The sequence below is a fragment of the Geotrypetes seraphini genome, chromosome 2, assembly GCF_902459505.1.
Source record: "Geotrypetes seraphini chromosome 2, aGeoSer1.1, whole genome shotgun sequence".
Lineage (NCBI taxonomy): Eukaryota > Metazoa > Chordata > Amphibia > Gymnophiona > Dermophiidae > Geotrypetes > Geotrypetes seraphini.
The window spans coordinates 309,212,747-309,238,382 of record NC_047085.1 but is presented as its reverse complement, the minus strand read 5'-3'; the positions used below and the strand labels follow the sequence as shown (position 1 = coordinate 309,238,382).

The window sequence follows — 25,636 nt, the reverse complement described above, 5'->3', positions numbered from 1 at the left end:
TGATTAGTGAACCATAGAGAGGACAACCCAGGCCTATAACTCTAACCACTACATTTATGGTAGAAAGTGTGATCTTACCCAAACCCCTCAGACCCTTCTATGCTGCTATATTGGTGCTACCTGCAACCAAAAGGGCTATTGGGATGGTACACAAGTGGGTATAGTAGGTTTTGGAGGGCTCACCATAAATTTATAAGGGAGTTCTGGTGATATGTACATGTGGCACTCTTTTTTTTTTTTATATCTATTCTTTATTCATTTTATATTTATATCAAGTGTACAGAAAGTAATAACAAATTAACTTAATACATCACTTGAAATATCACAAATTTTCCTAAAATAAAATTTATCCCCTTCCCATCCACCATTTATTATCATTTAATACATACAATATAATAAAATCATTCATTCCCTTCATAACCAATAATAAAAACCCACCCCCTCCCCATTTTTTCAGTTATGTAGAATCAGGGAAAAATGATAACTATTCTTTACAAAAATGTATCAATGGCCCCCACACATCCTTAAACTTAATAAAATATCCTTTTTGAACAGCTAACGCTCTTTCCATTTTATACATGTGACACACTGAACACCACCATCATCTGGCACTCTTTATGTTAAATTCACAGCAGTGCCTTCTAAGGCATCCCATTGCTCTGTTGGGATGTCTGTGACCAGTCCATTACTATACTGACCCCTCTCACGTCCAAATGGTCTGCATTTTGACATTTTCAACATGGATGTTTTTCTGATCGAAAATGGGGTATAAAGTTAGAAGTCCTGGTGGCCAAGACATCTACGTATATAATTTTTTTAAAAACCCAATTATATTTGGATGTCTAGCAGTTACCATTCGAAAATGGTCGTTTCTGTTCCTCTGACTTCGGATGTCCAACTGGAACCATACAGGCCGGACTTAGATGTTCTTTTTGAAAATGCCCCCCATGTGTGCACAGTATAATCCTGCCTCTGCTTAAATCCAAACTATGCCCCTGCAAATTCCTGCATGCCAAATGCATAAAAGCAAGAACACATTTTTTTATATTCATAGGTTACACAATTTGATAACAGCCTTTTCAACTTGTAAAATAGGTTTTACATGGGGGAAAAGGTTTATAGATTACTTCCTGTATGTTTGATTATATACACCAAGTTACTGTTAAGCCAGATGAGCTCTCCCCAGTAATAATGATCTTTGCTACTTAATTACTGTTTCTGAGTGAAGGATATTTTTCTTTCTATAGGGATTCCAGACCTTGAGGAGCTGATTTCCATTTACTGTTGCTGCAGAGATATTCAGAATTCTATGCCCAACTGGAATTTCTTTATTGCTTTTGCCTTTTTGAAATTGGCTGGAATAACCCAGGTAAAAATCTTATTTGTGGAATAGATAGCAAGACGATCTACCTGCCATTTTGCACAAATAATTCACTAGTGGATGATACTTAAAACTGAATGGAATTTGTTCATAATTTAAAATCCAAGAAGAGCGACCAAGATGATAAAGGTGATGGATCTCCTCTCATATGAAGAAAGATTAAAAAGGTTAGGGATCTTCAGCCTGGAAAAGAGATGGTTGAGGAGAGATATGATTGAAGTCTACAAAATTCTGAGTGTTGTAGAAGGGGTACAAATTAGAGAATGACACGGTGGCGGTTTACCCGCGGCCACCGCATTTTAGCCGCGGGTCACCCGCCGAAAACGGGGAAGAAAACTAGCAGTCGCTGCGGCGACGGGGACAAGGCCATTCACCGCCCGCGGGGCGGTGAATGGTCTTGTCCCCCGCAGTGAGGCATGAAGGATCGCGCGGTCCCCGCAGCTCACACCCGCCCGCCCAATCGATTCCAGTGTCCAGCCAGCTCTCTCCCCTCTCCTCACCCCAGTCCGCAGATCCTCCTCCTCGGCGACCCGCACGCTACCAGAGAGCCGCGCACACCCGCCGCTGCTCAGCCTCGATCTTCTGCTCTGACGCAACCGGAAACAGGAAGTTGCAGCAGAGCAGAAGATCGAACACTGAGCAGCCGCGCGTATGCGGCTCCCTGGGAAAGCGCGCAGGTTGCCGAAAAAGAAAACCCACAAACCAAGGTGAGGAGAAGGGAGAGAGCCGGCCAAACACCAGGATCGACCGGGCAGGCAGGTAGTGGCCGCAGGGACCGTGCGATCGCTAGTGTTCCCGGCTCAAATTGGAAGGAGGGAGTGAAAGGAAAAAGGCTTATATGGATGCAGCGGGGACGATGACGGGGCGGTGAATGGGATGGCAGTGGCGGTGACGGGGCGGTGAAAGGGATGGCGGTGACGGTGACGGGGCGGTGAAGGGATCGGCGGTGACGGGGCGGTGCAGAGGATGGTGGGCCGGTGACGGGGCAGTGACGGGGACAGATTTTTTCCCCGTGTCATTCTCTAGTACAAATGGCTCAATTTTTTTTACTCCATCAAAAATTACAAAGACTAGGGGACACGCGATTAAGTTATAGGGAAATACTTTTAAAACCAATAGGAGGAAACATTTTTTCACTTTGAGAATAATTAAGCTCTGGAACGCATTGCCAGAGGTTGTAAGAGCGGATAGCATAGCTGGTTTTAAGAAAAGTTTGGACAAATTTCTGGAGGAAAAGTCCATAGTCTGTTATTGAGGAAGATATGGGGGAAGCCACTTACTGCTTCCCTGGATCAGTAGCATAGAATGTCGCTTCTATTTGGGTTTTTGCCAGGTACCTAGTGACCTGGATTGGCCACCATGAGGACATGTTACCACCATGAGGACCCAGTAAAACTATTCTTATGTTATGTTCTTAATCTGCATAAGATTTGGAGGACAGCCCTTTAGAATATAGTTTATAAAATGCAATTTAGATTTGTTACTTGCATATGCAACTCGTTCTCGACTGTGTGCATCGACTACTTCTCCAGCTGCACTTGCTTCTTCATGCAGCTAACCTGCACTCTGGCAATTATAGACTGGGAACAGTTCAACAAGCTGTCTACTCAGTCCCTGTGGCAATCCTAAACAGGATTCTTGCATTAGATAAGGTAGGGCTGCTACAAGGTTAGCGAGTGAGAACCTTTCAGTACTGCACTCAATGAGGGCTGTAGCTGCTACTGTCCTTGGATTATAGAATGCTACCTGGATGTTTCACCAGTGGCGTACCTAGGGGGGGGCGGGCCGCCCCGGGTACCAGCCCTAAGGGGGTGTTCCCGGCCTTGCCGTTCAGTCCCCCGCCACCCCCGAAGGACCGCTCGCCCCACTGACCTTCCTGCACCACCTGTGAAGCAGCCCGCAGCAGGATCGCGAAGTCAGCGTCAGCATCCCTGCGCTGCTTCCTGCGCCGCGATCCCGCCCCTCCTCTGACGTCAGAGGAGGGGCGGGACCGTGGCGCAGGGAGCAGCGCAGGGATCGCTGACGCTGACTTCGCGATCCTGCTGCGGCTGCTTCATAGGTGGTGCGGGGAGGCCAGGGGTGCGAGCGGTCCTTCGGGGTGGGTCGGGGCATCAGGCCTTCAGGGTGGGGCGGGCGGGCAGGCAAGCAGGCTTTCAAGGGGGAGGGGGTGACAGGCAGGCAGGCAGACAGGGTGCAGACCTTAAAGGGGTGCAGGCCTTCAAGGGGGGCAGGCAGGCCTTCAGGGGGGTGCAGGCCTTCGGGGGGGGGTGTAGGCCTTTGGGGGGGTGTAGACCTTCAAGGGGGTGCAGGCCTTCAAGGGGGGGGAACAGGCCTTCAAGGGGGGAAAGGCAGGCAGGCCTTCAAGGGGGGGACAGGCCTACAAGGGGGGGGGACAGGCCTACAAGGGGGGGGGACAGGCCTTCAAGGGGGGGTGCAGGCCTTCAAGGGGGGTGCAGGCCTTCAAGGGGGAGACAGGCCTTCAAGGGGGGGAAAGGCAGGCAGGCAGGCCTTAAAGGGGGGACAGGCCTACAAGGGGGGGACAGGCCTACAAGGGGGTGGGACAGGCCTTCAAGGGGGGGACAGGCCTTCGGGGGGGTGCAGACCTTCAAGGGAGTGCAGGCCTTCGGGGGGGGGTGCAGTCCTTCAAGGGGGTGCAGGCCTTCAAGGGGGGGAAAGGCAGGCAGGCAGGCCTTCAAGGGGGGGACAGGCCTATAAGGGGGGGAGAAGCTACAAGGGGGTGGTACAAGGCTTCAAGTGGGGGACAGGCCTTCGGGGGGGGGGTGCAGACCTTCAAGGGAGTGCAGGCCTTCGAGGGGGGTGGTGCAGGCCTTCAAGGGGGTGCAGGCCTTCAAGGGGGGACAGGCCTTCAAGGGGGGAAAGGCAGGCAGGCAGGCCTTCAAGGGGGGGACAGGCCTACAAGGGGGGGGGAGAAGCTACAAGGGGGTGGGACAGGCCTTCAAGTGGGGGACAGGCCTTCGGGGGGGTGCAGGCCTTCGGGGGGTGCAGACCTTCAAGGGGGGGACAGGCAGGCAGGCCTTCAAGGGGGGGACAGGCCTACAAGGGGAAGGGACAGGCCTTCAAGGGGGGTGCAGGCCTTCAAGGTGGGACAGGCAGACCTTTAAGGGGGGACAGGCCTTTGGGGGGGACCATGATTTAGAAGTACACGGAGGGAAGGGGGTGTTCAAAGAGACATGCATATGCCAAACTTTGGGGGGGGGAAGAAATAATGGGTCTGAAAATAGAGGAGAGGGAGAGAGATGATGGACCATGGGATTTAGGGAGGGAAGGAACAGAAAGGGAGAGAAATTGGACACAAGGGATGGTGTGGAGGAGGGATAGAGATACTGGATAGGAGGGTAATTAGGAAAAGAAACGGAGAGATGGTGGACTCTGGGATGGTGGGGAAGGAGGGAGAGATGCCGGATGAAAGGGTATTTAAGAAAAGGTGGATCTGTGGAGGGAGATGAAAAAAAGGAAAGATAGCAGACTTCCTGGGAAGGGAAGGGAAATGGAAAGGGAGGACAGAGTTGGCAGATGGATGGTTAGCATGCAGAAAGAAGGAGACCCTGGCAAGCAAGTTATCAGAAGAAAACCAGAGCCTTGGACCAACAAGATTTGAAATATAACCAGACAACAAAAGGTAGAAAAATTAATTTTATTTTCTGTTTTGTGATTATAACATGTCAGATTTGAAATGTGTATCCTGCCAGAGCTGGTGTTGGACTGCAAACGTGAGTTAGGATTTAACAGAAAGAGGAAAAGTCCTTTTTGTTTCTTTATTTTATTTACACCACAGCGCCAGTGTGGTTAGGAGAAGCCAAAGGGGGTGAAAAAGCTATAAAACCCACCAGGAGTTTTGAAAAAAATCACCCAACTGGGCAGGAAAATCGAATTGAAAAACCAATTCAATAGGGCTGAATCGAATCAAAATTTTTTTTTCCTGTATCTGGCAGCATTAGTTTGCGCTACTGTCTTAGACTTTAGGACCTGGGATTGGGGAGAGATGGCATCCTCAGTACTTTATAATGCAAGTGAAACGAGGATTTGGTCAGACTTTTGAAGGGTCTGCAGAAAAAAAAATATTGTATAGGCCGGGGACATGAGACAGCAGGAAATGGGAACTTTTCTTCCTTCTATTTTTGTGAATGGAAAGGCTGAGGATGTCAGAGAGGTCAGTTAAAATATGTGCTTTATAAGAAAATATAATAATGTGTTTTATAAAGTTTATAGCATAGCTGGCCTACCCAGTGAGGTGTTCCTAGTGGTGATGGTGGCAGCGTGTCAATGTGTTGAGAGGAAGAGGTGGTCTGGGAAATTCTGCTGAGCAAACTCCGGGCCCATTTCCACCCCCCAGTTAGTCCACTCCACTCAACTGATTCACACACTGAGTGGGTCTTTGGGTGTTGTTTTGGGATCTCTTCCAGTGGTTTATCTCCTTCTGGTCCAAGGAAGGAAACTTTGTTATCCTTAGCATTGACCTACAGAATATGTTTGTAACAGCGCTGCTTGTGTGGCATTAGGCTATGTAGTGATCGAAAGAAAAAAACAGACCTTTGCACATTTTTGCACTATATGGTGGGTGTATGAGGAGATTCACATTTCCTGCACAGCTAAGTCCATGTGAAGTTACCTTGTGCTGTATTTGACATCTAGCAAGGTCTCTGTTTGAAAGGAAAGATCTAAACTTAAAAATGAAGTGGCCAGAAGTTATGGTAAAAGCAGATAGTGTAGCTGGTTTTAAGAAAGATTTGGACAAATTCCTGGAGGAAAAGTCCATAATCTGTTATTAAGACATGGGGGAAGTGTCTGCTTGCCCTGGATCGGTAGCATGGAATGTTGCTACTCTTTGGGTTTTGACCAGGTATTAGTGTCCTGGATTGGCTACCATGAGAATGGGCTACTGGGCATGATGGACCATTGGTCTGACCCAGTTAGGCTATTCTTATGTTAGTTTCTCATCTGTAGGGGCCTTTGTTTTCACTTCTTATTTTAATGTATTTTTTTTCTGGGAACTTATCAGTGTTTTTTATAATGGGAACAAAAATGGAAGAGAATTAATGTGTGTGGAATGGGGGGTAACTAATTTCTTCAGCTAAATAATTCAATCCACTTCAAACAGACATAGGAGAACTTGTGCACCATTCACACACCCTCCAACCAAAAACGTCAAAAGAAAAAAACTGTTCGACAACCTCCTAGCCATTCGAGCTGCAACACTCGACCCCCAACTCTACAACCAATTGATATCAACCACAGACTGCAAAACCTTCAAAAAGAAATAAAAACCCTTCTATTCAAAAAACACATAAAACCGAACTAACACAATCAGAACTGTCCCAAGCATCACCTGCAACTACTCCATATGTACTTCTAATGTCATGACAATTTAGACATAATTTATGTTATGTTATGTTTGGAATAATGGTTACATATATGAGGTTCAATAAAAGAAAATTTTCACTGCCTGTTTCTATTCTGACCATTTATTCCATTTCATGGTTATTGCAAAAAAAAAAAAAAAAAAAATTTTTTACATGGGGGGGGGGGGGGGGGTGTCAAAAAATGATGGGCCCCGGGTGCCACATACCCTAGGTACGCCACTGTGTTTCACCGCCATCTAAAATTAAACATGGTCAAGGCTGAGCTCCTTATCTTTCCTCCTAAACCTACCTTTCTCCCCCCCACCATTCTCTATTTCTTTAGACAACACCCTCATCCTCCCTATCCCATCAGCTTGCAACCTCTCCTCTTCACAAATTACTTCTGGTGGAATTCTGCACACAATATTTCAAAATTCTGCAAAGTTTATTTGTAATGTCTTGCATAGAATTCTCCTATCCTGAGGCCTGAAATTCCTTCTTACCTTTTCCTGTCTGCTCAGTTCCCTCTCTCTCTCTAAATCCCACCCCTCTCTCTCTTACACCATGAATCCCCTCCTAGGCCCCTATAGTCTGGCATCTCTCTCTCCCTCTAAGAATCTCTTTCTCTCTTCCCACCCCGTTTCTGGTCTTGGTCACTCTCACTTCCTCTTTCTACCCCCCCAATCTCCCCTTGCAGGTCCAGCATCTATGTCCCCTCACCCTACTCACCATCTCTCATGCTTGCACCCTGAATCCCTTCTCAACTCCCCATGGTCTGACATCTCTCTCTCTATGATCAAGCATCACTTCTTTCTCAAGTTTCAAGTTTTATTTTAATTTGATGAATCGCTTATTTAGATTTACTAAGCAAAATACAACATTAATAAAAAATATAACCATATATTTAGACAAACCATTTAAAATTTAAAATGATGGGGTCATAAGACCAACAGACTTATAGACTAATCAATACACAAGGTAAAAAGGGACAGAACTATAATTCAATGCTTTAAAGTACAAAGGAGAACCATAGATGGAAAGAACTTTAGGGAGGGAAAAGTGGAAAACTGGAAGGAAACTAATATAAAATTTGAACATAATTTAAAGATTAAAAGCATCTTTAAAAAGGAAACTCTTTAAGTTACTTTTAAAATGACTCAAATCATTTTCTTCTCTTACATGCTGAGGCAGTGTTCCTAAGTTGACCTTGGTTTCCTTCTCTTCCCCTTTCCCTTCTACTTACTGGTCCATGTTCCCTCCCCTCTCCGCTCTCTGCAGGTTTAGCATCCATGTCCCTTTCTCCCCCTCACTTGCAGTCCAGTATCCATGTCCCCTCCTCTACTTGCAGCTGTACCCTCACCCCCCATTTGCAGTCCTGGATCCATGTCCTCTCTTCTTCCTCCCCCCCATGGGCCTAACATCCATGTTCCCTCTTTCCCCCACCCCCCAAATTGTGGTCTAGCATCCTTGTCCCCTCCCCCTCATGGATCTGGTCTCTCTCTAACCAACCAACCCCCCCCCATTCCGTGAGATCCAAAATACCTGCGGGCCTCCCAGAGTAGCAGTAGTGGCAGCAGCTGGCTGGCAGAGGCAGCGCTGTGAACAGTCTGCTTGCAGCCAGCCCTGCTGGGGCCTTCTATCTTCCGCATCATCGATCTACAGGAAGTGATGCAGCAGAGGAAAAGCCCTAGTGGGGCCAGCTGTGAGCTGCCTGTTCACAGCACTGCCTTTGCTGGCCAGCTGCTTCTTTGGGAGGCTGTAGGTATGTCGGATCTCACAAGGGAGGGGTTGGTCGGAGGGAGAGAGGTCAGACCCGTGCATGGGAGGAGGGGATGGGAACAGGGGCAGAATTCCACCAGGAGTAACAAATCCAACAGACCACCAAAACCTTTACAACATTACCAAAATTTGACCTTTCTTTTCCAAGTACACTGCATACCCTCATCACCTCTCACCTAGACTACTGCAAGCTGCTTCTCACTGGCCTTCCGCTAAACCATCTCTTTTCCCTTCAATCCATCCAGAACTCTGCTACATGCCTCTTATTTCACCAATGCTGCTACGCTCATGTTACCCCTTTCCTCAAGTCACTTCATTGGATCTGTTTCTGCATACAATTCAAGCTCCTCTTACTGACTTACAAGTGTATTCACTCCGCAGCGCCTCAGGATTTCTCCTCTCTCATCTCTCCCTATACTCCTCCCTGGGAACCCAGCTCATCAGGTAAGTCTCTCTTATCTGTACCCTTCTCTTCTACAGCTAACTTCAGACTCTGATCTGATCTGATTACTACTCCAAGCTGGTAGGCATGGAGTCCATAGACTCAAAAAAACTTTTCAATCTAGTAAGCATCCTCCAACAGCCACTCAACTTGCAGACCACTTCAAAAACAAGATTACAACAATCAGGACTATCTTCAATAACACACACACCCTCCTTGACGAGATAACAACAAATCCCCCAATAGGAGAAGCCATTGCTGCAGACAGGACCTGAACCGAATTCCCTGCGGTAAACTGGACAGACATGAATCGACTGAAAAAATACAGTCATGCCTCATGAGACCTGAACTATTGTCCCGCGTATCTAATAACCAACGCCACCCCCAAATTTAGGGCCAGCCTCATGCAATGGATCCAAATTACACTCACTGAAGGTCAATTCCCGCAGCACCTAGGAGAAATCATAATCACTCCAATTGTGAAGGACCACAAAGGCCTTATAGATAACCCCGCTAACTATAGACCCATTGCCTCAATACCAATATATGTCAAACTTATAGAAGGACTAGTTGCACAATTCCTCACAAATTACCTGGAAGACCACAATCTTCTCCATCCCTCTCAATCGGGATTCAGATCCAACCACAGCACGGAGACTTTACTTGTAACCCTCCTAGACACAGCCCGACAGCACCTCAGCAAAGGCAGAAGGATGCTGATAATTCAACTCGATCTATCTGCAGCATTTGATCTGGTCGACCACACCATCCTACTACAGACACTAGAAGCCATAGGGATCTCAAGCAGGGTATACAATTGGTTCGAATGATTCCTTAAATACAGATCTTATAGAGTAAAGTCAAACAATCTTAAATCAGAACCATGGTCCAACCCCTGTGGAGTTCCTCAAGGATCACCTCTCTCACCTACTCTCTTCAACCTCTTCTTATCCTCCCTTGGGTCTACCTAGACAATCTGAATGTAACTTCATTCAGCTACTTGAAAAGGATAAGAATCCCTCCATCACAGAACTAGAAATAAACGCCTCCAAATACCCTATACAACCTACCCTAAAACTCCTAGGAGTAACAATAGACAGATGCTGCACAATGCAGGCCCAAATCAACAAGACCACCCAGAAAGCATTTCTAACCTTTATGTGGGTGGGTGACTGACTGTACTGGTGATGCTGCGGCCAGTAGATGAAAAAATATTAGTCATGTTTTCAGTCAACTCCTGTGATAATAGGTAAGATTGTTTTGCCTTGGCTTGGAAGCAAAGATGTTAAAAGAAAGCCAAGACATATTTTTAATTTGGCAAAGAAAATCTATATCAGTTCTGTGGTATGGCTGTAATGCAGCACAGCTCTACAGCAAACAGTATGACAACAACCAGGCCTTGTTGCCTGACGGGCTCTCTTAAAGTCGCACAGATCTAAAGACAGTTGTTTATGGAGAAATAAGGGAGCACTGGGAGGCAAGGAGAGAGTGTTTGAAAAGAACTGGTAAGGGGTGGGAAAACAGCGGAATAGTGGCAACCTTTCTGAGCTACTAATGCCTCTTCCCTGCCTCCTATGTCTGGCTCATTCCGCTTCAAGTAGGTGGGAGAAGCATTGTGCACAGAGACAGGGTTCTGATGCCATGAATGTTGCATAAATAGAGGGAAATGTGGGACAGGGAAGCAAAGAAGGAGAAAGGAATTGAGAAGATTCCAAGAGGTAAAAATGGTGAGCAGGAGAGGGATGTATAAGGGGCCTAGAAAGGATGAATGAATACATTTCAGAGCTGTGAGACCTATGTTTGTTCAAAGCCAGATAGCCCTGAACTTATGAAATGGATTACTAAATCCTCTTCTCTCACTAATCTTTAGGGAGTATATGCTAGGTACCTTCTTGGAAATTCCAGTGCCGAAGATGCATATAGATTTGCTGAGATGGTGGAGCCCTTGGCAGAACATGGGTTACAACTTACCAAAAGGTATGCATCTTATCTGACTTATAGGAAACGATATAGCACTGATACACAGAGCTTCCTAAACCTGTCCTGTGACCCTGTAGTCCTTTGGTTTTTAGAATATTCAGCATGATCTGTGTGAGAGAAATTTGTATACACAGTATACAGGGTTTCTAAGGTCTTCAGATTTGTCTTCTCAGATTTCTGCAGGAAAAAAAGGACAGTCTGGGGAAGCCCTATTATAACAGTTATCAAATTGTTTTTGGTTTAGTGGATAAATATGTTGGTAATGCACAGTAGGAGAGTTAAATTTTCTTTCTTTTTTTTCTGTTTTAAATAATCTAAGGGCCTGATCTTCAGAAGAGTTAAATCAGATAGGAAAGGTTTTGGTTTGTGCCAGTTAAATCACACTAAACAGGCCTTCCCCAGAGCAGTTGAAGGGTGGAGTCAGAGCATAACCACTGGTTCAAGACTTTCTACTAGAAAGAAGATTATTAAGGTAAGAACCTTATCTTCCCATCTGGCTGATAGTACCAATCAAATAATCAAAAAGATATCTTGGACAAGCTCTGTGCCATGGATGAAACATCATAATCTATGATTAAAAAAAAAAATTCCTTGCTATTCTACTTGGAGCCAGTGGAATCATTTTAGCAAGAGAGAAACATGATTCATCATTCTCCATCTCCTCTGTCAGATAAGATTGCATACGGTATTTTGTAGTGACTGGACTCGATAAAGAGATTTCTTAGGTAGTCAAGCTAACAAAGCATTGCCATAATCAAGGCACAAAACAGAACATGAACCACATTAATTAGATTTTCCTGGTTTAGATGTGGTTAAATTTGTTTTTCAAGATGTAGATAATAAAATACTGATCTCATTATGTATCTCAAAGGACAAATTTAAGTTAACCAAACACCCAGATCTCTTGCCGGGTGTTTTAAGAGTAAACATCCTCTCCTCCCCGTAGAATTCAGCTGTTCGCCTTCCCCTCCCTAAAACTATGTCAGCTCAAAAGATTCCTTGACAAAACCTTCGCCTTCCAGGCGGCGAAGATGAACCCTTGGCTAGCCCAAATGATGCTCGAGGCCCCGACCTACCTCGACTTCAGAAAACTTCTCAAAACATACCTATTCTGCGAACAGGACCCTTAACCCTCATTCCCCTGCAATAATCCACCTCCCGTCCTCCCCCCTCCTTTTCTCCCCCTCCCCCCCTCCCCTCCCTACCTCTTTCTTTCCCACCCAACCTTGTCGCTGCATGTAACTCCGATAAATTTCTGCTAAAATGTTCCAACATATCCTTCCTCATTAATTATAACTCCGATAAAATGTTGTAAATCCGTGTTCAGATCGGATCTTAATTAATTGATGTGAACCGCCTAGAACTCATTGGGTATGGCGGTATACAAGAACATAATAATAATAATAATAATAATAATAATTTCTAGTCATCTATGGGCTATGAGTCAAATTCTTCTGCCAGTCTGAAGAACTTTACATTATTTTGACATTCAGAGCCAACTATTGACCCTCTAGCCCAGGGGTGGGCAAATCCAGTCCTCAAGGGCCGGAATCCAGTCGGGTTTTCAGAATTTCCCCAATGAATATGCATTGAAAGCAGTGCATGCAAATAGATCTCATGCATATTCATTGGGAAAATCCTGAAAACTCGCCTGGATTCCAGCCCTCAAGGACTGGAGTTGTCCACCCCTGCTCTAGCCAGTGAGCCACTGTTTGAATGAATTGATCTTATCCACACAGTCTTGACAATTTTTGCAAATAGGATCCAGAATCTGAATGTCATTGGCAAATAGATGAAATTTAAAACCACTGTCCTCTAGAACAATGGTTTTCAACCCACTTTTCAGGGACTACCTGACCAGTTGGATTTTCAGGATATCCACAATGAGTATACATGAGAGAGATTTGCATACCAAGGCAGAACAAGCAAATATCTCTCTTGCATATTCATTTGGGATATCCTGAAAATATGACTGGCCCAGTGGTCCTTGAGGACTGGATTGAAAACCCCTGCTGTACAATACTACATAGAGAAGCCATACAGATGTTAAACAATGGTAGAGATAAAACAGATCTAGAGGTACTCCACAGTGTAAGGTCCTACCTATGAATGTTTATCTCCTAAAACAACCTATTGACAACCTTTTAAGTTTGAGCAATTTTAATTGATGACAATCCATACATCCAAAATAACAGGTCAAAACAGAAGATATACATTCTGTGCAACGTCATATGTGAAAAAAGATTTTTAGAGTCATCAATCATTGACGGGAAAAATGCTTGAAGTACCTGTATGTAAACCACTTTGAGTGTGGTTGTATAACTACAAAAAGGTGGTATATAAGTCCCAATCTCTTCCCCCCCTTTTAACTATATAACCCTCATAATAAAGAAAGGGAGTACTACAAACTTAATAACTCTGTGTCAGATAAAGCCAGCTTGCACAATTTATCACAGAGTGACTTATTGAATCTCGTGTATAAAAATATATTACATATAATAATTTGATAGTGAAGTGCTCAGACCAAGCACCCGCATGCTCAAAAGAAATGGTGGCTAATGGGACCATCATAGCATTCAGTGTATCCCAAACTGTCCACAAGTAAATGCATATTACATACCAACTAAGAATAATCACTTATCTTTGAATGTTTTTGGCGGTTCCTGGATTGTCAGCCACCACTTGCTGTTTTCCTGTGTGCTGTTAAAACAGACTATATATCCCCACTAAATCACCCCCTCAATCCGGATTTTGTGAACACTTCATCAGGAGGAGAACTGCAACCAAAATGAATGAAAATATATAAATCAAAGTGACATTGAAACACTTCACAAACTTATTAAAACTATAAATTCTAATCAAAGAATAACAAAAGTAACATACTCCATTAAGAATTCAAGCCAGCAGAGAGAGCTAATCAAAGGTTAAACCATTCAATTTCGACATTAAGTCCACCTGGATGTAAAGTTTGTCACTCAAAAATAAAGTGTTGCTCTTTGAGGAGCAAACGTTGGAAATGTCAAACTCATTGAATGACTTAACCTGACACAAAATAGTATATTTCAAATCAGAATCTTTATGACTGTGGGTCTGCCAGTGAAAAATCAGAGGGGCTTGAAGCCGATTTCTCCTGATGTTGCAAAGATGTTCGGCAATTATAAATTTGATTGCTTTCTTGGTATGGCCGATATAAAGTTTACCACATGGACACAATACACCACAGCAGAAAAGGTACAAGTAGTGTTGGTTTTCAAAAAATATGTCTTCTCTTTACTACCTGGTATTAGTATATGGTTAGTTGCAAGAATATGATCACAGTAAGCACATTTACCACAAGGGTGGTGGGAGGCTGACACCGTTGGGCTTCCAGCACCCCAGTGTTTTATTTCTCGCCCAAGTTAAGCCCACAGCAGAACGCAAATTTGGGACAACGAAGGGAAGATTAGTGTAAGCACCTTATCATTGTTTCCCCTCTCCTGCCAGAGGATGCCCCCCCGGGCCCCCCTGTGCTAACACCTCTCCCCCCGCCTCCCCCCGCGGACCCCCCTCAACCCCCTTCCACTAACCTTTAATTGTTGGCTGGATGGACGGGTCTTGCTGTCCGACAGTCCGGCCTGCCTCGTCGAAATGAGGCAGGCCCGCCCCTTTCTGGCCCACCCCCCACTAAGCCTAAGGCCTGATTGGCCCAAGCTCTAGGAGCCTGGGCCAATCAGGCCTTAGGTTTAGTGGGAATGGGCTGGAAAGGGGCGGGCCCACCTCATTTTGATGAGGCAGGCATGATGGCCAGCCGGTAGCAAGACCTGTTCGGCTGGCCAACAATTAAAGGTTAGGGGGGTCCGGGGGGGGGGTCTTGAATCCCTGGAGGGTGTTTTCCCCTATAACAGCCTCCGGAAGAGCATTCCATTTTTCTACCACTCTCTGGGTGAAGAAGAACTTCTTTACGTTTGTAGGGAATCTATCCCCTTTTAACTTTAGAGAGTGCCCTCTCATTCTCTCTACCTTGGAGAGGGTGAATAACCTGTCTCTATCTACTAAGTCTGTTCCCTTCATTATCTTGAATGTTTCGATCATGTCCCCTCTCAGTCTCCTCTTTTCAAGGGAGAAGAGGCCCAGTTTCTGTAATCTCTCACTGTACGACAACTCCTTCAGCCCCTTAACCAGCCCCTTAAGTATAGCGGCCGTGTCTACTTACAATGTAGACTAGCATTTTGCTGGCCTACATTGTAAGCGTCTCCTGCTCTACTAGGGAGACGCTTAGGGCCACCTAGGTTCGCGCTAAGGCCCTTAGGCGAGGTTAGGCAGTCTTGCGGACTTCCCTAGGCTCCCGGAGGCGCCTTTAATATAGGCGGCCTATCTGGGGAACATTTTTTTTAAAAATGTGCATCCCGATTGGCTGATTAGACAGCTGCTCAGATAAAAGGTAATGGAACCCACAAGGGAAGGGACGATGCTGAATCTGGTGCTCACAAATGGAGAAAGTGTGTCTAATGTTTGGGTGGGTGCCCACTTTGCTAACAGTGATCATCATATGGTATGGTTTGATATAAGAGCTAAAGTGAACTGTGGACATACAAAACTTAAAGTCCTGGATTTCAAGCGAACTGGTTTTAGTAAAATTACATTACATTACATTAGTGAGTTCTATTCTGACATTACCTTGCGGTTCAAGGCGGATTACATCCAAACTAAAACAAGAATTACATTCAAAATTTGAAGGAATAGAATAAGCGTGAAGGAATAGAATAAGCGATGACATAAAATTTTTAAGGTAATAAAAACGTTGGGTAAAGAGTTACCAAAGGGAAGTAGAAGTCTTTAGGAGATAAGAATAGGATGAAATATGGGGTTTTAGATAACGTTTGGTAGATATAAGGATATTAAAGAGTACTAAGGGTATAGAGAGTGTTGGATGTTGGGTTGGGATTGGTCGTGCTAGATAGGTTTTATGTGTTTTTTGAAGAGTATGGTTTTAATATCTCTCTTGAAGGTTTTGTAGTTTGTAGTTGAAGATAACAGAGTGGTGATTTGTCCGTCCAGTTTAGCTACTTTGGAGGCTATTAGGCATTTCTGAAGAAACAACTGATGGGATGAGAGGATATAAGGGTGGGGTGGGGTGGGGAGGAAAGACTGTGGTCTAAACTGAAAGAAGCTATTAAAATGGCAGCTGAACTCTATGTAAAGAAAATTAATAAAAGCAAGAGGAAAAGGAAACTGTTATGGTTCTCAAAACAAGTGGCTGAAAGGCAAAAGAGCCGGTGATCAAGGAATAAATAAAACGCAAGAAGAGAAACACAGAAAAGAATGCCAGGTAAACTCAAAGAAGTGAAGAGGGAAGTGCAATTGGCGAAAGCGCAGGCTGAAGAAAAAATATCTAGAGATGTAAAAAGAAGAGATTACTTTTTCAGATATATTGGAGGAAAGAGGAAGACTAGAAATTGAATTGTGAGTTGAAAGATGCTGAGAACTGCTATGTGAAAAGTGAGGAGCAAAAAGCAGGGAGATATGATACAGACATTTAAATACTTAAAGGGTATTAATCTACAAACAAATCTCTTCCAGAGACAGGGAAATGGTAACACTAGAGGACATAAGATGAGATTGCGATGGGGGGTAGACAAGAGGAATGTCAGGAAATACTTTTTCACAGAAAGATTGCTGGATGCCTGGAATGCTGTCCCTGGAGAGGTGGTAGAGGCAAAAACAGTGACAGAGTTTAAAATGCGTGGGATAGACGCAAAGGATACCTGAATAAAAAGAGGATAGTATCGACACAAAACTCTTCAGAACAAGTTATAACTTCATTCATGAGGGCAGGAGTGTGGAAAATGGCAGCCACAGCAGTGAAGCTAATGCTGGATGGATTTATGCGGTTTGAGTCCAGCATGTGGCAAGATGGATCGGAATAGGCTGCAGTTAGCTTGGATGGTGACTCCAGCAGTGGGCCATCATGAGCCCATGATTTGTCAGATAATTGTATGGTTGACAAGACTGTTTTATGCATGTTATTTTTTTACTATTGGTTGCTATTAAAGTGGGATTTGAAGACCAGGCTCGCACTGCTCTTTTCCATTGGACTTATCCCATGCATCAGCAAGTTTTTCTTGCAAAGATAATTCAGTTCTACAGTACCAAACTTCCTCCACAACTCGTTTTTCTTGATACTATGCTTCCATCTCAAAAGATAGTCAGTACACCAACCTTTCCCCTTTTCCCAATCTATTTTAATTGGCTTTAGGGAAGCAAGATTATCAATTCCTTTTCTTAAAACCTGAACCAGCTCTGGGTGAAGGAAGTGATGTCACAGCTAAGAATAGTGACTTAAGTGCTGAGCTCCATACAGGCTACTTAAAAACACGCAAATCTTGGGTAAGGTCTCCCCCCCCCCCCCCAAGAGCTCACCAGTAGTATACGAACAAGCTCTGCAGGTGCTATGAGCTCATGAGCACCCCCAATATTGGACATTAGTTTGGGAAATTGTTAAAATTATGATACTTAGTGCAGACTTTAAAAAGAAAAATAAGAATTTTGTGGTAAGAAGTTGCAGCCATTCCCTGACATGACTAAGAGCCATTCAGGTGAAATGAAATAAAGTTTTATTATATAAGGATATAAGTAGGGTGGGATTGGGATATATGATATTTGTTTTAATTGGTTTATTAATAATGGATGGGATGGGGGGGAGGGATTCTTTTTATGCTTTGATGATTATAAGTAAGAATGTCAAGTGATTTGTAAAAATTATTATTTTTTTTATTGAATATTATACACTTGTTGTAAGATATGAAAACGAATAAAGATTTTTTTTTTTTAACTGTTCTTATACTATGGTGGTGGTTTCTTTTTTTATATATATATATATCTAAGTAGCTCCCTTGAAGTGGGCTTGGATGGTACACCGATGAAAGCGCGCAGGACATTGGCACGCCAACATCGCGCAGGATGAGTTTGCACCGCTGGTTCCACCGCTTTTCTGCCTTACTGTTAGCGTTCTGAGGGGAGGGAACGCCCCAGTACACTTAGAACTGGTAGGCACTTCCATTGGGGGTTGGGAAGGGGAACCCCAAATACACTGAAAACTTCTGGTCTCTCACTGTTAGGGAGTTTTCAGTGTAGTGGGGGGGTTCCCCCCCACACCCCCAGCTGGAACACAAGAAGTTATAAGTGTATTGGGGGGATGCCCCCCACATCCTCCAGAACGCTAATGGTAAGGCGTAAAAACGGCAGAACCAGCGGCGCGCATTCATCCTGCGCGCAGATGGTGCGTGATTGTCGACGCGCCAATGTTCGATGCACTACTTGGAGAGTTAGGGAGAATGTTTATTCTCCTTTTCCTATTTATTTCTTTGAAAATGCTTCATTTCTATTTTGAAACTGAAATAAATGAAGAATTTTTAAAAATACACAAATTTTGAGCATTGGTGGCATAAGAGCCAACTCTGTGGGTGCTGAGTGCTTGAGTACCCCCCAGTATTGAGCATATTGTGAAACTGTGTCCAGGGAAGGGTAATTTCCAATATGTTCAGCATCCCCAATCATTTTATAAAGTTGGTTCATATGATGGGAGGGTCTGAGAACACTGAACTGCCCGTATGCCATTGGTACGTGGGAGGAAGGTGTGGGCAAAATGGTAGGAGAAGAAGCATTAAAAAATGAAAAGCAGATGAAGACTATATGGTCTTACTTAGTCTGCTTAACCATACAGTCTCCTATTATCCCCTCCTTTCCCTTAGAGATCTAATATACTTTCCCAAGCTTTCTTGAATTCAGATACATTTTTTTGTCTCTACCATTTTCACTAGGAGGCCGTTCTAAGCATTAACCACTCTTTCCATGAAAACATTTACTAAGGTTACTTCTGAATCTATCCCCTTTCACCTTCATCCTGTGCCCCCCTCATTATAGATTTCCTCTCAGTTGAGAGACTCGCCTTATTCGCATGTATGCCACATAGGTGTGTAAATACCTCTAAACTCTCTCAATAAAAGTAAGAATCCTTACTTGAACTCCTAAAATAGGCCAACGATAACTATAAGCATTATTTAAGAAAACCACCTAGTCGGGAGAAAAAACCGTGAACTAAAAAATCAAAATTCAGCACTCGTAAAATTGAAGTTACAATAACTTGCTGTTCTGAAGAAGCTCTTAACAGTTTCATTAGAGCGAAACGGAGATCTTCCGTCACGGTGAACTTAGTGCGAGGAACTGGTCGGGCGTATTCTTTAACCCGAGCTAAGTACTACACTTTTACAGCATAAATAATTCATTTCTGACAACATATAATTGTTAAAAATTTAAAAAATGTGAAAATTAAAAAATATAAATTTATAAAGCTCGTAGAGAAAATAAGACTACAATCGATGATAGCCCAATTATGAGATTAACCATCAAGATTTGCTCTGGAGGTTAACTCTGGGTTCTTGAGAATTAAAGTCTTCATCTCTTGTCGAGCATTTTTCTCTGCTTATAGTTGTCGTTGGCCTATTTTATGAGTTCAAGTGTAAATACCTCTACCATATCTCCCCTCTCTCGTCTTTCCTCCAAAGTATACATATTGAGATCTTTTAAGTCTGTCCCCATATGCCCTTTGATGAAGACCACTGACCATTTTAGTATCTTTCCTCTGGACTGACTCCATCCTGTTTATATCTTTTTGAAGGTGCTGTCTCCAGAACTGTACACAATATTTTAAATAAGGTCTCACCGTAGTCTTATACAGGGGCATCAGTATCTCCTTTTTCCTACTGGCCATTCCTCTCCCTGTGCACTCTAGCATCCTTCTAGCTTTCACCGTTGCCTTTACAATGTGTTTAGCCACCTTAGGATCCTAGCACTCATCCAAGTTCTTCTCCTCTTTCATGCACAAAAGTTCTTCACTCCCCAAACTGATCCAATGCAGGCAGGGGAAAAATGAAAGAACATAGAGGAAATGAGATTTTCTAGTATTCACCGAGGAAATACCTATTTTCATTTTTCCATTGAGAGTGTTTTAATGGTGTATGCTAGTTAAAACCCAAAATTAGAGGCCTTAGTTATTAGTTAAAGAGGGGTCCAGGGTGCAGAGTACTTTTTTCCTGGAAATTTTGTGGTTGAAAATTGAGAAGTGATACAGTAGCTGATCCTGAATTTGGAGCCTTTGTAGTTTCCTGAAGGACATTCTGGAATGTGAGACATTGGACATTCACACTCTGGGATCTGTAATGTTTCAGAACAGGGGCTGCCTTTGAAGCACCTGTCAGTACTGCGGGAGAGCTATTCCTGCTGAGCACCAAGGGCAAGAAGATTCTGCAGCAGGTGAAACGCTTCATGAAGCAGCATATCTTTCCTGCTGAGCAGGTCAGTTTTTTATGAATATTTTTTTAAAGTATATTAGCCTTGCAGAAAGGAAATTTTAATAACTTTCGGGAGGTTTGAAGGCCATTAATAGAATATTGTAATGAGTAATTATTAGAATATCATTTTTCCCTAATAGGTATAATGGGGGGGATTTCTGATTTGAAATTAAATGATTAGATTAATATGACAGATTATATAATATATTATATGATATATGCAACTACATATGAATTAATAGGGTAGGGAGGGTTTAAATACTATAATTTAAGTTAAACTGATAGAGAATCAAGTGATATTGTATAAGTTCAAATGTTATTTTATGATACACTTGTTGTAAGATGTAAAATGAATAAAGAATTTTAAAAAAAAAGTATGGGTGCCTTGATGTATGCAGGTATGATTAAATACATTTTATTTGTGAAAAATGCTTTCATAGCATGCATAAAGAAATTTTTATTTATTTGGCTTTATTAACTGCCTTTATGAAGAAATTTTCCCAAGCAGGTACAGCAGGTACAGTTTAACATAAAACTTACAATTTTGTTACCAGCATAACAATAGTAAAATGACCAAATATAAGCATAAATATAAATTATATCAAACTATATAACAAATACTCTAAATCTTACTGCGCTCTGGACTCATGCCCCCCAGAAATTATGAAAGCGGCTCCATTAGATTTTAAACTATCTTTGCTGCATTACTTAACCCATAACCTAAAAAATGGAAAGTTCCTCACTAATAACGGTCACATAGTAATAACCCCAATTCCAAAAAATAGTAAAGAATCATCAGCATTGGTAATCAACTATAGACCAATAGCATCCATTCCATTTATTGTAAAAATCATGGAGGGATTGGTACATACCCAACTGATAGAATATCTTGATCAATTCTCTCTCTTACATGAAACTCAATCCGGTTTTAGACCTTCATTCAGTACTGAGACAGTAATTGCGGCTATCTTAGATAATCTGCGTCTCTTGTTCAACAAGGGCCTCAATGCCCTGATCATGCAATTTGATATGAGCTCTGCCTTTGACCTAGTTGACCATGAGAAAATGCTACAATGCCTGGATGCAATTGGCATCAGGGAAGAGGTGTTGGACTGTTTCCGAGGCTTCCTTATGTCCCGTACCTATCAAGTACGTTTCAATTACAATCTCTCCGATACCTGAAGCAATCCATCTGACGTACCGCAAGGGTCACCACTATCCCCATTGCTTTTCAATGTCTACATGTCCTCACTTGGGGCGCAATTGACCCAGCTGGGGATAAAACTATTCAGTTATGCAGATGTCTTTACGATCAACATCCCATTTGCAAATTCTCTCTCAGAAGTTACTCCCAAAGCATCAGAAGCACTAAATTTGATGGAGCAATGGATGTCTGAATTCAAACTGAAACTTAATTCAGAAAAAACAAAATTTTTTGTAGCTTCACTATATCCACTTGACACCAAAACACCACTTTGCATCAATAAACTTAGTTATCCTATTCAGTCTACTATGAAGGTATTGGGTGTAACACTAGACTAGTGCTTAACCATGAAGGACCAGGTAGACTCCTTAATCACAAAGGGTTTTTTCACTCTCTGGAAACTTCGATCCATTAGAGCATATTTTGATATGTCAGCATTTAGAATCCTGGTACAATCCCTCGTACTGAGTCAACTTGATTATTGTAACATTGCCTATTTAGCAATTTCCCAAAAGAATATGCGACAATTACAATTAGTGCAAAATGCAGTGGTCAAACTGATTTTCGGGCTGAGGAAGTTTGATCATGTGACACCTTACTACCGACAGCTACACTGGCTACCGATGGAGGCACGCGCAAAGTTTAAATTCGCCTGTTTCTTCTTTAAACTACTATATGGTCTAGCCTCTAAATACTTACCGTAACTGACCTTTTTTCCTTCTCAGCCAACAGACATAAGAGAAGCACACACTTGAACTTCGTTTCCCTCCCAGTTAGAGGATGTAAACTCAAAAGACACCACCAATACCTTCTCTCGCACCAAGCAGCATTATGGGGTAAAGATCTAGAACAATTGCTTACGCCTTCCACTTATGGGGAATTTAGGAAACCCCTAGAAACATATCTGTTCCTGAAGTATCTAGACAGCTGACCCGTTCAATTCTTTCTCTTCAATAACGATTCCCTTGAACTGTTAACCACTATCTTTCACCTCTGTTAAGTTCATTCAGTTTGTACCATCTTTTAATCTTTGTAAACCGCATAGAACTTCACGGTCCTGCGGTATATAAAAAAATTGTTATTTTTGTTGTTTTTTTTTTTTTTTTTAATTTCTTTATTCTTTTTCAAACTTACATCAAGTGCACAAAAAGAACAACATGAAATACTATCATATAACACTTGAACATCATACATTATATTCTTAATATGTAAATTAATTAAAAACCCTCCCCCCTCCCATCTTTCTATACAATCATTACAACTATCATATTCCTTCAAAATTTCAATTTCGCTACATCTTATCTTCCAATCCCTCCATCCCCCTATGTATATTATCAAAGAAAAATGATGCCTATATTATTATTATTATTATTAATCAGAAGTAAACTTGTATTATAAGATATAATAGTAAAAATATCAAGTGATGTATACAATGTTACTGATTTGATATTTGTACACTTGATGAAAGATTGAAAATGAATAAAGATTTATAAAAAAAAAGAAGTAAACTTTGTAAATGTGCATCTACTAAAATATGGGTAATAATATATAAACCAACCAAATATAAACATATATTATTATTTTGTGCTCAGTTTTTGCAGTGCTACTTATCAACTAGTTGAAACATCATAGCATATACTTACAATACATAACCTTTAAGAATTGTCCATAGTATGCGTTATAAAACTCAAAAACATGGATCGTACTTATCTTAGTGCCCATCTAATAGGAATGGTTCCAGGAGTGGCTCATATAGGCACTCTTGTCTACAGTGCTGAAGTCCTTCTCAATCTAATGAACCTGATAAGTGCAACATAGTGGCCAAATTCCCTTCTTTCGGACTCAAATTTATGTTTTCACCATAAGCTTCTTCAGGAAGATGTAAAATAGAACTTTAAAAAACTAGAGCTCTAGAAGGGTCCCACTATAGACTGTATTGATGGATCTTTGTGACTGTCAAGAGCGGAAAATGTTATTCCTCAGTTCAACTAAGGGCTCCTTTTACAAAGGTGCGCTAGCCGAAAAACTACTGCCTGCTCAAGAGGAGGCGGTAGCGGCTAGCGCGCAGGGCATTTTAGTGCGTGCTATTCTGAGTGTTAAGGCCCTAACGCGCCTTAGTAAAAAGAGCCCTGAGTATGGCACAAATGCGTCAGTGTTGGAGGCATTGACCCCACAAAGGCCCCAGAGCTGCAAGAAATAGGACTCATTGACATTGAGTGTACACATATGACCTCTCACCAGTAAGACAGGGTCCTCAAATCCAATCTTTAAGGTTCACAATCCAGACTGTTTTCCTGGATTTCCACAATAAATATGTTTACACTTTTCAAAAATACTAGGACTAGAGAGCATACAATGAAGCTACTCAGTAGTAGATTTAAAACAAACCAGAGAAAATATGGCTTCACTCAACGTGTAATTAAACCCTGAATTCTTATCCAGAGAATATGATGAAACAGTTAACTTAGCAGGGTTTTAAAAAGGTTTGGATAATTTCCTAAAAGAAAAGTCAATAAGTCATTATTAACATGGGCTTGGGGAAATCTGTCTTACTCTTTGGCATCTGAGACTTGTGTTGGCTACTGTTAGAAACAGGATACTGGCCTGATGGACCTACGATCTGTCCCAGTATGGCAACTCTTATGTTCTTATGAAATCCTGAAAATCAGGCTTAGCTGTAGACATCAAGGACTGGATTTGATGACCCCTGAACTAGGAGATACTCATAGATGTGGCCCTTATTGCAAAAGATGCTGGGGAAGCTAGAAACAGAATTATGTGATCATATCTGCATGCATTAAAAAATGTTTTATATATGTAGTTGCATAAGTTGAAGCCTGCATAATTCTGGTAGTTAGAGTCCATTCCATAGTGACTGCATTAGTCTAGATCAGAGATAGGCAATTCCGATCCTTGAGAGCCACAGGCAGGTCAGGTTTTCAGGAAATCCACAATAAATATGCATGAGATAGATTTGCATCTCAAGGAGGCAGTGCATGCAGATCTATCTCATATACAGTATATTCATTGTGGATATCCTGAAAACCTGACCTGCTTGTGGCTCTCGAGGACCAGAATTGCCTACCCCTGATCTAGATTACAAAAAACTAATTCAAAATACATCAGACCATCTTTCCTTTATAATATTGGTCTAATACAACATATTTACCTCAGCTCTAGAAAAGATGATTTAACTTTGGCAGAAATGTGGTGATCAAAAGCTAAGGAGGAATTTAAGAATATGTTCAGAGTAATGATATAGTTCCTTAGCATAACAGAATAGCCACTGATATATAGTGCTAATGCAGGACATGACTGTCTCCTAATGAGTCAGCAGGCAGGAGTTTGGATTTTTTCTACGCTTTCTGGGTCAATATATCGGCCCCTCCTGAAGAAGCCATTACATACTAGCGAAACTCGAGTTGGGGGGTCAGCTCGATTGTAAAGTCGTAAAAAAAATGATAAGCGCATGAGCCAAGCCGATCTATACAGCTACGCCGAGATGATAAAACACATAAGATATGTGTTACATTTATTTCAAGCAGTGAGATTTGTCTTGGTGGTAGGGACTTGCAGTAGCGATGATGGTCCCATTGCTGGCTTTTGCTTGGTTTTAATTGAGCACGTTTTGCCAGTGGTTTGAACACTTGCACTTTATATTATATGAGGTATTAATTGCAATGAAGAATAAGATTTAAATACCCTGTGATATTTTGTTGGATATTTATTGACACAGCACAGGTATATCGATTCACAAAACTTCTTTTTTAGTTAAGAATTATCTCCTAATGATACAGATGGCTTCAGACTTTGTGGGATTCAGATGTAGACCATTACTAAACAGCAAGTTAGAGACCACATTTTGACACAAGTACATTGTGGCTAGGTCAGGTGATAAATAATATGTGAAGACCACAATCTGGATATTATTTTGCAAAATAAGCTTGCTATTCTGGAGACAAGATGGTGACTTGAACGTATGTGTGCAAAGGAGCTCCGTAGATCCGTGGCATCAAAAGTAGTTACAGCATGGTTAAGCGAAAAGGGAAGCCTTGCTCTTCTTACCCAGCTGAATTGACTTCCTCCCTGGTACCAAATCAGCGGCTCTTGGAGGCTTTCCTTCTCCCATAGGCAGGGAGTAATATTCGGGAGACAGAGCAT

General features: G+C 42.4%; 1 protein-coding gene across 1 annotated transcript in view; it reads left to right on the top strand.

Annotated features, from left to right (window-relative positions):
* ACAD11 (acyl-CoA dehydrogenase family member 11) overlaps window positions 1-25,636 on the top strand; it is a 258,546-nt gene that overhangs the window by 59,710 nt on the left and 173,200 nt on the right. Inside the window, exons 7-9 of the mRNA XM_033929962.1 lie at window positions 1,248-1,369; window positions 10,833-10,939; window positions 20,149-20,275. Of these exons, the coding sequence (XP_033785853.1) occupies window positions 1,248-1,369; window positions 10,833-10,939; window positions 20,149-20,275 (356 nt within the window). The remainder of the gene's footprint in view (window positions 1-1,247; window positions 1,370-10,832; window positions 10,940-20,148; window positions 20,276-25,636) is intronic.